The 13,683-nt window shown below is 50.5% G+C and overlaps 1 protein-coding gene across 2 annotated transcripts in view; it reads right to left on the bottom strand.

Moving 5' to 3' along the window:
* Positions 1-9,917: 9,917 nt before the first annotated feature.
* The window catches only part of FEZ1 (fasciculation and elongation protein zeta 1), a 43,924-nt gene continuing 40,158 nt past the window's right edge, over positions 9,918-13,683 (bottom strand). For both annotated transcript variants that reach the window (XM_019433483.2, XM_019433484.2), the window contains exons 9-10: positions 13,467-13,532; positions 9,918-10,278 (exon numbers count right to left, since the gene is read on the bottom strand). In XM_019433483.2, coding sequence (XP_019289028.1) covers positions 10,262-10,278; positions 13,467-13,532 — 83 coding nt within the window. In that variant the 3' untranslated portion in view covers positions 9,918-10,261. The remainder of the gene's footprint in view (positions 10,279-13,466; positions 13,533-13,683) is intronic.

Here is a 13,683-nt window from a genome sequence, read left to right as displayed (position 1 = left end):
TTCTGGTGCGCGGTTCTTTTTCTGTGGTTAGCGGTTACTGGGACCCTGGACCGGAAAAAATTTGGAGCCTCAGCCTACCTCTTGTTGAACCGACTACCCATGGAAGGGAACAAGGTAGAAGGCTCTCTGGGTGGCCTCAGTTTACCTTTCTGGGCCGGAAGACAGCCACATTTGGCACACACTGTCTACGCGTCTGGCTGAAAGACAAAGAGATTAGGGAGAGACAGGAGGAAGCTCTGCGCTGCCCTCTCCTGGCAGTTCTCTCCCATAGCAGTGGAGCGCTCAGACTGTGGTCTCTTCCACCACCCTCTACCTCCCTCCAAGGCCTCTGCTTTTCCCAGCTGCATCCTAGGCTCTGAGGATTTTCATCCTCCAAGCTGGTGGCCCCAGTGCCCCTCCCCCAGCCCTCACATGCCCATCCGGGTCCCAGGAATCTGGAAGGAGAGGAAGTCTTGACTGCCCCATTTAATCCTAGAGCTGCGCCCAGAGGGGAGCCTGCCCTCTGAACCCCAGGGCTCAGCACTGTATTCCCTGGGACAAGTGGAAATTTAGGGACAGCTTCGCCCCCTAGGCAAGCAAGCTTTCTTTCAGTCCCAAGGTTTTCTTATCTGGGCACTGTTGGTGAGATCGACGTCCAGGGCATCGGTTTAGAAGCAGGAGTGAGGAGTTCCTTGCTCGCTCTGGCAAAGGCTGGGACACCCTCCCAGCCAGGCTGAAGGTGCGGAAGGGAGTGCTTACACAGGCAAAATGGCTCTGCACCCACCGCAGCTCTGAGGACCGCTCCCTGGGTCATCTCTCTCACGGAGCCCAGGCCTCCAGTCAGAGTTGGAGAGTCTGCAGAGACCCCGCCTCTAGGCATCAAGAAAGTCTCAACATCTTCGAGAAGACGCCACTTAGAGCCTCACCTCCCAGAGCCAGGAAGCCAGCCCACTTTCAAAGAAGTGGTTTCCAAGGAAGACATTGTTAAAAGATACGCTATCAAATAAAAAAACCCACGGCCAGATTAGTCTAGGATGAACCGCATAATCTATTTTGCTGGTGGAGTTCGGTAAGGCACATTACGAATAAAGGCTCAGCAGAGTCCTGCGGGAAAGAAACCTGTTTATCTTGCCCCCCAGATTTATTTCCATTTTTTTGCCCCAGTAATATCTATTCGAGTTATACTCGGATCGCCCAAAACACACTTTAGGGAACACTATTCTAAGAAATTACAGAGTAGTCTGTCCAGCCTCTCAAGCCCCTTCCTAAGTATTTCCATCAAGTTCTGCCAGTTTTTCCACCATGCCGCCAATGAAAAGGGGGGTTCCTAAATCATTTGAGACATGGCTGGGGGTGTTATGAGGAGGCAGCAAATTCTCTCTCCGTGTACGACCCAAATCCTATCCATCCCAGGGACAAGATGTGCCACAATCCCTGTGGAAGGAAGGAAAATGGGAAAATGCAGGATTGGACTGGCATGCTGGCCCCTACCCCAGCAGGGCAGACCTTTTGGGTTGGAAGATTCCTGCTCAGGGCAGCTGATGGCCAGTGCTACACTGCCTTGACCAAGAGACCCCTCTGCTGCCTTGACCTGGGCCAGATGAGGGAGGGCATTGGCACTATCACACCGCAGCCTGCCCAGACTCATTCATCCGATGTATATTACTGAGCCCCAACTCAATCTCAGGCGGTTTCGGGTGTGGAGGGTACAGCTGTGATCAGCAAAGTTCTTGCCTTCAGGGATTTTCCATTCTAGCAGAAACTTGAGACTGAATGTGTGCTGCTAACGTCCCCTTAATGGTGAAAATATGAGCTCATCCCAGGACGGTACCCTCAAAGGTTAACATTCAGAATTGCAAACAAGACCGTCAGATCAAACGTGGCCTTCCGGTCAAATTCAGCTCCCAGACACGTTTTGTTTGGACCATATATTGTTTCTAGGTACTTTTGTGCCAACGTTGAAAAGATAGACAATTGCAACTCAGGACCTGTATTCCTACAAGGCCACAACAGGGTGTAATTGAACCATCGCCTCCCCTTATGATGTGCTCTCCAGGTTATCACAACACTGGCCATGCACGTGGTCTCCCCAGCACTGGCACTAAGTGCCACTTGCCACTTATCCAGCTGTCACTGTTTGGTTGGCTCATTGGCTAGTTATGCTTCCCCTACCCTGTCTTTTAATTTTTTTTTCCTTTTTTTGACTTTCCTTCAATATTTGAGTGCTTGCTTTTAAGAAGGGAACTATTTCGGGGCACCCGGAAGGCTCAGCTGATTAAGCGTCAGACCCTTGGTGTCCGCTTAGGTCATGATCTCACAGTTCGTGGGATCACAGTTGGTCGGCTCTGTGCACTGATGGAGCAGAGCCTGCTTGGGATTCTGTCTCCCTCTCTCTGTCTCTACTCACTCTCTCTCTCTCTAAAAGAAAATAAACATAAAAAAAAAAAAAACCTTAAAACAAAGTCGGGGGGGGAACTATTTCTCTATACCCACTGCTCCATCAAGCATGAGAAAACAAGAGTCCGAGAGGCTCTGCCTTTGAAAAAACAAAATCAGAGAAAAAGTATCTGTGGAAGTGAAGATACGCCTACCTTTAATTGCAAAGTGTCCCTGTGTCCTACATCCAGACATCTTCATTCATATTACCTGCCTACCTGACCTCTACAGGCAAACATTAACCTCGAGGCATAAAACCCCCTAGGGTTACTTGTTATATATGCAGATTCGGTCCCAGGACCAACTTTTTCCCAGATTCCAAGGCAAGAGGTCTGAGGACTTTGAAAAACACTGCTCTCAGAAAACACTTTTCTGTTGCCATTTAGAAATTACTTGTTTATCGCTGCTCCCTTAACTTCTTTTTGCTATTTAGACTACAAGACCTTGATTCAGCCAGTAGGATTCACAGGTGCCTACTCTGTCCTCAGACGGGAGACAGAGGATAATTCTACTTTGCACAGCATCACAGGGGCAAAGGATCACCAAGGACTGGCAGACAATGTCGATTGTGTCAGACTCCATGCATTTCCACTTTGGCATCTTATTTCCATCCCACGGATAAGGCAGATTTTATGATGCCACTTTCAAGTGTACGTATCTTCTAGTTTTACATTAGCCTCTCTCTGGGCAATCTCATTTAGCCCCCTTGCAAATTAAATGCATCTCATTCAAGCGAGCCCATTTAGGACAATGCCCGTCAGGTGTGTGCATCTTGGTACATCTTTCATTTTAAGACTGTGTGATTTATTTTTCATCTCATTACACTCTTTAGAATTATGTGCATCTCATTACACTGGGCGCGGTGAGACAACTTATTTCAGGTGTAGACATTACGCCCAGTATTATCAAGCAAGAATTTTTTTTTTCATTTCATTACAAGCCTTACAATTTATGTACATCTCATTACAATCAGCCATTTAATGTCTTAAATTCCCTTCAGTTGTGTGTACCTTATTATATCTTTTCATTTTCAGATTTTTTTTTCATCTTCTTACACCCAAGCACTATTCAGAGAACTCATGTCAGGTGTCTACATCACACATCCACCTGTTGTTTCATGAATTTCTGGGTGGTTGCTTCCCCCCTCGTATTGCAAAATTTTCATTAGACGAAATGCATTTAAGGCTGGCTCCGCCCACCCGTGGACCTCCCATGCTCCTTTGCGCGGAGAGGAAGTGCGCCGGATTCTCCTGGATTTGGGCAATACTCGGCTAACAATTCCCCCTCACACACAGGGACCCTCTCAGTTAACTTCCTCACCTGCACATTGAGGGGTTAGAGGAGATAGTTGCTAAGTTCCTCTCAGCTGATGCTCCATGAAACTAGTCCTGTGGATGATGACGTGGGTCCCCAGCTTCTCCCCCGGAGGGGGACTGCTCCACTCTCTGGACAGCCCCCATCTCTGCTGGAGAAGCTGAGACTGACATCACTGCCCAGGCCTCCAACAACCAGCCGCCTTCCCGCTTCTCGCTGCCCTTCTGATGGGGTCACATTTTGAAAGGGGGTGGAATAACTTGGCTCTCGTGTTGGAATCTCCCCCAAGCACCTCGGGGGCCAGCAGCATCTTGCCTCTCCCGCAGCCCCACCCAGGAGCGGTGGGCTCGGGGCACCTAGAATCTCTGAGCAGCCATGGGGGGAGGGCAGGGGCTGCCGCTGGAGCCCAAATTCTGTTCTGTGTCTGCTAAATCAGAGTCTCCCAGGCTGCGACCAAAGTAAGTGCCTTTTTGACAGCATCCCAGCGATTCTGAGCCACCACCACCTCACTCAGACTCGGATTTCAGACCAGGATCTGTGGAGCAGGTGCCCTGTAGGGGGCTGGGGGTGGAGAATGCCTGATGCTGTGAATATGGCCCCTCCCAGGCAGGTTTGCCCACAGCAGGATCCAAGCCCAGAATGAAAAAATCGTTTCTCAGCCCCAGAAAGGGTCGGGAAACCCAACCTGCTCGCCCCATATAGGAATCTCATCCACAGCACACCGTAAATTGTCATCTGCCTTTACCGCCCACCTCCGGCCTTGGGGAGCAACGCCACCCAGGCAGAAAGGCTACATGGCTACGCAGAGCCACGGCAGTCCCTCCAACCCGCCACCCCCCAACTCGTGATCCGAGATCATGATCGGAGACAGTCCGAAGAGGCAGAAAAGCTCCAGACTGCTTCAATGTGGTCTTCAAGGCTCAGTCGGTGTGTGGGAGCAGTACTTAAGGAGACCTGAAATGCCTTTCTGGAACCTCTTGGACCACTCCGCACATTCCCACCTGTCTGGCCGAATCATAAGGCAGATGTGAGGCTCCTCTAAGTGCCTCTGGGGTGGACTGTGGGTTTCCTCTGCTGTCGCCCTACCTGTCGCCTTGGCAGTGAAAATAGAATCTTTTCGCTAAGTGAAAAAATCAATTGGACTTTTCGCCTTCCCTCCTACACCCCCCCCCCCCCCCCGGGATGAACCTGCTGAAGAATCAGAACATGATCCAACTCCTGCCTCACTCCTTTGCGTCCTTGTCCGGGAGTGCCCGGAGGCCACTGGCTCTGGAATCAGCAGGTTCCGGCACTCACTGGGCCACCACTAAGCAGGATTTAGACAGGATGGGGGGGAGAGGTACGGCTGATTTTCGGGGAATAGCCCATACCTTGTTTTGTTTTGTTTTGTTTTGTTTTGTTTTGTTTTGAGGTCCTCTGTGCCTGCTGGATTGAAAACATGATCTGGTCCCCAACAGTAAAGGGGCCACAGTGTCCAGCCCTTTCTCTATGTTCCTCAAGCTTTACTAGTAAAAAGCCACAATTTATTGAGCGTTTAGCATGTATGCGAGATCTCGTATTCAGAATAACCCTGAGAGAATGACCGATACTACTAGTGTTAGTATTCCCATTTTTAAAATGAGGCTCAGAGAAATTATTTTCTCAAAAATTATTTACTGGGGCGCCTGGGTGGCACAGTCGGTTAAGCGTCCGACTTCAGCCAGGTCACGATCTCGCGGTCCGTGAGTTCGAGCCCCGCGTCAGGCTCTGGGCTGATGGCTCGGAGCCTGGAGCCTGTTTCCGATTCTGTGTCTCCCTCTCTCTCTGCCCCTCCCCCGTTCATGCTCTGTCTCTCTCTGTCCCAAAAATAAATTAAAAACGTTGAAAAAAAAATTTTTTTTTAAAATTATTTACTAATATGTAGCAGAGCTGGGATTTGAGCCCAAGGCCAAAACCCGTATTCCTCCTATGAGATAATGTATCTCCCTAAGGCTCAGCTTGACCAGGGCTGGCCTTCAGGGTCAAAGGCAGAGGCCCCCCTCTTCCCTGAAATCTCAGAGGTACCTGCATCCCTGCACCTGCCTCAGCTTTTATCCTATAAGGACCCCACATGCAATGACATTCAAAGATGAGAGATCCAAACCTTAGCCTGCTTCCCCCACAGCAGAGCACCTACCCAGTAGCCCACCAGCTCCTAACTTGAACCTGCTACATTTGGGGGATGGGTGGGGGGAGGGGCCGGATCTCTGCATACTTCTCTAGGAGCTGTGCTATGGAAGGGGGCCAGGGAGCTCCTGTTAGAGAAGAGGCTGCTGTTGACCACCAAAAAAACCGGGATAAAGAAGCGGGCAACAGCAAGGCCATTGTCCTGTCGTTGACGGCTGCTCAGCTGCTTGGCTGTGTTGTGAAGGCTGAGTGAGGTCAGGAACTAGGGAGGTCCAGTGATCTGTCAGTGATGACAGCTGACATCCAAGCCTCCTCTCCTTCTGCCTTTGAAGTGATGCCTTCCCTCCCATTCAGAAGGCAAGGCCAGGGTCTTAGATTTTTAGGCTGGACGGGTGGAGGGTGAGGGCAAAACCAGGTCAGAAGGGGAGGAAGGAGGACAAAGGAAAGGGGGCTCGTCTCTGGGGAAGATGGCAGAGAATGTGTCCCCAGACAGAGTGGACAGGCCCGGAGCCCAGGGGCATTGTCAGACTGGGCAACACTTCACGGGGAGAATACCAAAGTGACTCTGTGGGAGGAGGCGGGGATGGGAGAGGATGAAGTGGAAACCAGACTGGAGCACGGACCCCGGCAGCTCCTCCCGGCTCCAGCAGGTTGGGAGTACAAGAGAGAATGAGGAGGGGGACACGAGGGTGGGGGAAAGAGACAGAGAGAGGGAGAGAGAGAGGAAGTAGATGTGCAAGTGTCTCTGGGGTTTTTCAGACAAAGCTATTATCAAAATGCCAACCAGCTCCTGCCTGGCCAATTTGCATATTCCATGCTGTGCTCTTTGAAGCAGGATGAATATGCATGAGGGCCTGGGCGGGGTGTGGAGCTGCTGGGCTGTGGGCTAAGGTGGCTCATTGTTCTTTTAAAGGAGAGGCATTGGTTTGAAGCCAAGGCACCTTTCTGGTCAGTAGAGTGGCCTCCGATTCCCCTCCCTAGTGAAGGGAGGAGAAGAGGAAAGCGGAGGCCCTGACAGAAAGCCCAGCGACTATCCCCTCATCCTCTCAAGGAAATAATCAGGCGCCATCAAGAACTCGAGTCTCTTCTCCAAGAGCAGCATTTAATTACTCTGCCCTCCACGCATGCTAATCACAGAGGCTGGCTCCGTGATGGGAGTCACCTCTCCTGGCTTCCGGGGAAATGAGGCTGCCTCTCCCCATTTTGTGCTCCTGCCGCAAGGCAGGCTGGGCGCCCCAGGGTGCTCCCTGCTTCTGGCCTTTGGTGAGACCTTCCCCCCCCCCCCCCCCCCGCAATGCTGCTGTGACTGGGTGGGGTGGGAGGCAGGACGCTGCGGGTACTCAGAGCACGCACCGCATGGACCGGGTGCCCATCAGAGCCTGGTTTATTCCTCCTAAGACACCTGCAGGACGTGCCTTCTCACCTATCATCCGCGTCTCTTCTTCCCCAGCCGCCGGCTGGCCAGAGTCACCCTCCAGACCTTCCAGTGGGCACGAGAAAGGTCTGTTTAATTATTAAAGGCCAATTTATCCCACAAACGGTAGGGCCACAACACACTTTTAGCTTTTCCCGCTGAGTTACCACGTCTGTCTCCCTCCTGAAATAGACAAGGATAGGGAATATTTGGGAAATGGCTTGTCCCCACAGGATTGTTTCAACTCCACACAAATGAAGGCCGGTATCTGGCTCTACAAATGGAGTTTCCCTACCAGGACTTGGTCACATTACACTTGGCAAAACCCACATACGGGCCTTTAATTGCAGGGAACCCACCTCGGTTAAAGCCCACCAGCTACCTACTAAGCAGGGTGCCCCACAGGCCTGGGCTCCCCGGTACTCCTCACTGCGTGCACACAGCCGAGCCTGGACTTGAGTTTGGCCATCAGGGCTGAATGGAGTCTGAAGTGTCCGCCCTTAGGGCACCTCCTCTGTGTTCCTACATCCCCAAGGACGAGAAGAGGGGACACTGGGGGAGGAAAATGGCGTTCACCTGTTAACCACACTCCGCACTTTCCCCTGGTTCAGCCTCCATGAGGAGAAGCTTCTCCAAACCTTAAGGCAAATACCAATTGCCTGGAGAGCTTGTTAAAATGCAGATTCTGGGGGCACCTGGGTGGCTCAGTCGGTTAAGCACCTGACGCTTGACTTCGGCTCAGAACATGATGTCAGGGTTGTGAGATCGAGCCCCGTGTCTGCGGAGCCTGCTTAAGATTCTCTCTCTCCCCTCTCCTTGGCCCTCCTTGTACACACACACACACACACACACACACACAATGCAGATTCTGATTCACGAGGTCTGGGGCGGGGCATTTCTAACAGGCAACTCGAGGTTGTCAGTGCTGCTGGTCCAGGCACCACACATTGAGTAGCAAGGAGAGAATTTGACTGAATAGTCCCTCTAAGGCTGCTAATGTGGACAAAAGGAGAGACAAGAGGAACCATGGTCCCCACCTTCCCCTGCTCACCTCTGCTAGCTCGAGTTTGTCCCTGACACTTGAGATTTATTTTTAACTGCCAGCAGCTTTGATTAGCTTGTCTCTGCTGCCTCAGACACCTGCTGGCAGGATACATGAGGTTGGGGGGTTGGGGGGGGGGGGGCGGTGGGGAGGAGTGGCTGACCCAGATCTGACAAATCCAAGGCAGGAAGAAAAGCTCTGGGGATTCGCTGCTTCCCCTTTGCTGAGGCAGGTGAAAAACCCCAGAGCTGGCAAATGACCTCACACCACCGGGGACCCTTTGCATCCTTAACCATAGTGCCAGTGAATGCAGAACTGAAGTCATCCCTTTTTGTCAGTGCACTGATACTTAACGTCATATGGTCCCTAAGGATTTGTGTGGGTACCTGAGGTTGCCTCTGTCTTCCTACAGATGCCAGGGCTCTGCCTAGGTGGACGTTCTGCTCTAGCTAGATGCCTGAGTCAGACCTGCAGCTTCCCTGGAGGGGTAGGTCCCCCCCTCCGCCCGTGGTAAGGTGGCTACTGCTCGGCCACACTCCCAGAAAAGCAGAGCCCCAAGAAGTAAGAGGCAAAGCACCAAGGATGCCTTCCATTGTCACCCACATCGACCCACGGGCTTCTGTGGAGCTGCCAGCGCCATAAAATATGGCTTTCTGTTTCGTCTGTCCTGTTAAAGCCAACACTATACTAAGAGCGAAATGGAAGGTGGCAGTCTGACCTACCACTTCTGAACATCTCTGCTTGCTGGTCTCCTCATCCAGAAAATCTGGGTGACGCCATTGCCTACTTACCGGGGAGGGGTGCTATGATGTGAGACAAAGTCATGGGTGATAAGGTCAGCGGCAGGGGCGTGGCAAGTGCTTGTTTTTAAGACAGGGCTGTGGGAATTCACAGGGCTACTATCATTTGAGCCCGAAGGTGGAAGCCAAGGATGTTCCGGCTGCAGTGAAATCAAGCCACCATCCAGGTCTGAGGACAGCACTCACCTGCTGGTCAACCAAAGCTGGCAGGTGCCTGCCAGCGACAGTGGAGACAGCACGTAGGGGTCAGAGGTGCTGGACCCCTAGGGCTGCAGGGAGGGCAGGGGAGGGCATGCACGGCCATAGGATACCGTTCCCAGGGGTCACTGGGGGCGTTCAGGAAGCAGCCTAGATCCCCCAAACTGGGATTGCTCAGCACAGCATACTCCCTCCAACCCCCCGCCCCCAGCCTCCAGGTCCCGGCGGAGGGGCTGGCAAGTGGCCAATGTGGCCGTCTCAGGGGGAGGCCCTGGCGCCTCCTCGAGGCTCACTTCCTATCTGCTAATTTCACCGTCACCCGGCTAGTCTGACACCCTCCAGCCAGTAGTTCCTAGAACACACTGCACAGCTCCCTTTAAAGCTGCCGAGCAGTAAGACCTTGGGATTCTGTGGATGGCCTCCCCCTTCTGACTGCACCATGTGCAGCCCCACCACAGCCCACAGCAGGGCGCGCCCTGGTCCCTCAACACCAGTGGTCTGCCATAGGCCACGGGATATCAACGTGAAGGCAGCTACACAGCCTTCTCTCCAGGTTTGAAACACCACACTCCAAAGCGCATGAAGAATATTAATTAAATGAAGGTTTATTTCAAAATTAGTCTTAGAATGTAAGCTGTTTTCGAGGGCTGGAGCCAGACTACATAAGTGAGCAGTGAGAGCGCCTGCCTCTCCACGTTGGAGGCAACGTGGGCGGAGAGGCGTCTCAGCAGCCCTGCCCCTCGGTCATGCATCCAATGGTCACTAGGACTAGAAACCAACAGCAAAGGACCCCGCGCGCTTGCTCATGTTTAATCCGGGTTAAGCTATACACGTTTAAATACACGTCGGAGGTTACGTAGTGTCATGCAGTCCCTGTGATGGAATGTCTCTTGCTCAGTGACCTCCGCAGCAAGGCTGCCCCCAGGGGCAAGGTTAGGTGGGACAGAGCACTGAAAAGAGAAGGGGAGAGGAGAGAGGTCAAAGCACAGCGTGGGTCAGGACCTCCCAGCACAGGGTGGTCCTGGCCAAAAGGCACTCATGTCCTGAGCACCGAACTGCCCCTTAGGAACCTGGGAATAACGGCGATCACGTGTCTTCCTTCCAGACGAAGAGACCGTGGTAGATATTCCTTTGGTGTAATGATTTCAGTCTCCGGTGCTTGTCTGCCTGGGTTCAAACCCCGCATGCGGCTTTGCTAATTCTCTGACCTCAGGGAAATCTCTTCACCTATCTGTGCTTCCTTCCTGATATGTACAATAGACTGTGCCTCTGCCCACCCCACAGGGTTGTTCAGAAGCAAACAGAAAGTGCTCAGTAAATGTTAACTACTTTTATGAATTCACTGACATTTCTGTGGATCACGGTGGGGAAACGGGTCTAGCCCTCAGGCTCCCAGACTTACAGAACCCATTTCTACAAACCTCCTTTGAGAAATTTGCTCTTAAAGCCTTTAAGAGTTAGAAGTTCTTCCCAAGGTTTAGCCTGAAGTCCTCGTGCAGAAACTTAAGACTAATCTTTCTGATCCTTATGGAAACAATATAACTCAGAGGTTCTTAACTGAGATCCAGAAGCCTATGGAAACTATACCCAACACCGTGTGTGCATATGGAGCAAAGCCTAATGAAGTCAAGAATCTGGACAATGATGACCAACAGTGGACACCGTTATGGCCTGAATGTTCGGGTTTCTCCAAATAATCACATGTCGAAGACTTAACCCTCAGTGCAGCTGTATTTGGAGATGGAGCCTCTAAGGAAATGGGGTTAAATGAGTCATCAGATGGGGCTCTGATCCGATAGGATTAGTGTCCTTGTAAGAGACACCAGAGAGCTCCAGCACACTCTCTCTTCACACCCACAGAAGAGAGGCCACGTGAGGACATGGCGAGAAGGTGGCTGTCAACAAGCCAAGAAGAGAGCCCTTGCTAGCAACTGGATTTGCTGGCACTTTGACCGTGGACTTCTAGCCTCTAAAACTGAGAGATAATAAATTTCTATTGTTTAAGCTAAGTATTTTGTTTTAGCAGCCTGAGCAAGCTAATACAGGTATTAACATCACAAAAGGAAAGACAACCAGAGAATATGTGTCTCTTAACAGAAGTTGACAACCACTGATACTGTAGCAGTTATCAAAAAATATGAGGGGTGCCTGGGTTAAGTCCGCTAAGCATCCAACTCTTGATTTTTGATCTCATGGTCGTGAGATCAAGCCCCACATCAGGCTCTGTCCTGACAGCATGGAGCCTGCTTGGGATTCTGTCTCTCCTTCCCTCTCTGCCCCTCCCCCGCTGGCTCAAGAGCATATGTAAATACTCTCTCTCTCTCTCTCTCTTTCAAAATAAATAAATAAACTTTAAAATTTTTTTGAGGGGCGCCTGGGTGGCGCAGTGGGTTAAGCGTCCGACTTCAGCCAGGTCACGATCTCGCAGTCCGTGAGTTCGAGCCCCGCGTCAGGCTCTGGGCTGATGGCTCGGAGCCTGGAGCCTGTTTCCGATTCTGTGTCTCCCTCTCTCTCTGCCCCTCCCCCGTTCATGCTCTGTCTCTCTCTGTCCCAAAAATAAATTTAAAAAAACGTTGAAAAAAAAAAAATTTAAAAAAAAAAAAAATTTTTTTTGAAACTGAGTCTGATCAAGTCTCTAGCTCTACCAGTTGAACAGGAAATACAAAAAATGAAAGAAATGATTATTAAAATATTTTAAAATTATTAAAAACAAAAAATAATTTATTAAATTAAACCATGGGGACACAACTAACTAGCAGAAGCCAAAATGAGGAAATTGTAGGGGGCAAATCATGTGGTTTCTCCAAGAAATAAACTTCAAGGAACAAGAGAAAAGAAAGAGGAATCTATATATATTAAAAGAGACTTAAGACACATATTATCCAATTGCAGTGTATGGACTCTCATTAGGTCCTGATTCAAACAGACTGAACAAAAATATTACAGGGAAATCTGAGCACTAAGTGGGTAGTCAATGATTTTAAGACAGTTTGTATTTTTCTAGTTATGATAACAATATTGTGGTTATGGTTTTTTTAAGTTTATTTTATTTTGAGAGAGAGAAAGAGAACACACACAGGGGAGGGGCAGAGAGAGAGGGAGACAGAGGGAATCCCTAGCAGGGATTCTGTCAGCATAGAGCCTGACGTGGGGCTTGATCCACAAACCATGAGATCATGACCTAAGCCGAAATCAAGAGTCAGGTACTCAACCAACTAAACCACCCAGGAACCCCTTGTGGTTATGTTTTAAGAGTCCTTATGTTTTAGGAGTCCTTATGTTTTAGGAGCACCCGTGTGGCTCAGTCAGTTGAGTGTCCAACTTTGGCTCAGGTCATGATCTTACAGTTTGTGAGTTCAAGCCCCGAGTTGGTTTCTATGCTGGCAGCTCAGAGCCTGGAGCCTGCTTCAGATTTTCTGTCTCCCTCTCTCTGCCCCTCCCCCACTCACGCACAAGCACACGCGCTCTCGCGCGCTCTCTCTCTCTCTCTCTCAAGAATAAACATAAAAAAAAATTTTAAGAGTCCTTATGTTTTAGAAATGTACACTGAAATATTTATAGATTTAAAAAATGATGATTAGGATTTGCCTCGAAATAATATGGAGAGGAGAAGCTGGGTAGGGGTATAAATGAAAAAAGATTAGCCATGAGTCAACAATTACTGAAACAGGATGTTGAGAACATGAGAGTTCATTATACCAGTCACTCTTATATGTGTTAAAAGCTTCCTTAATAAAAGATAAAACAAAATTTAGGAAACGATGTAGCTAATCATGACTTCAAACAGCTGAAACCTAGTAAAGGTACCCCCGGCTCTGTTTTTCCCAAAGAAATAGCCCGAACTCCACAGAACTTTCAGTCTTGTGATGGTCTGGCTGCCCTAATGTGGAGTCGCTCTGGTGACTCCAAGGCAAAGGCATCTCCTTCTCCGGCCTCCTGGCAACATGCAAAGACAAAATCCTGTCCCTGCCAGGGCCTCACAATCGTCTACCGGCGGCCCCTGGCCCTGTGAGGTCCTGGCAGGAGGGGTCACTCTGGGAAGGCTGCAGAGAGGACTCCAGGCCTTCAGTGGGAGGCCTGGGGGAGGGGACCTGGGAAGGAGGGGACCTGCTCTAGGAGGCCTGGGGACAGCTCTTACCTTTTAAAATGTAGTCCGTTAGCAAAGTGGGCACCTTCTCATTATCCTCCTTCATGGCAAAGAGAACTGGGGAAGGAGAGAGAGAGAGATGAGCCGAGATGCCATCAGGGCATGAAGCTCACTTCTGCGGCCAGACAGTCCAACAACCCCAAGTGAGAAATGATTCAAGGAAACCAGACATTCATTGAGTATTGAGCAAAAGCTAGAAGCTTCTGTC

This window comes from Panthera pardus, unplaced genomic scaffold (assembly GCF_024362965.1).
Source record: "Panthera pardus isolate Hobbes unplaced genomic scaffold, ASM2436296v1 HiC_scaffold_12, whole genome shotgun sequence".
NCBI lineage: Eukaryota > Metazoa > Chordata > Mammalia > Carnivora > Felidae > Panthera > Panthera pardus.
This window is presented reverse-complemented; position numbering and strand designations above follow the sequence as displayed.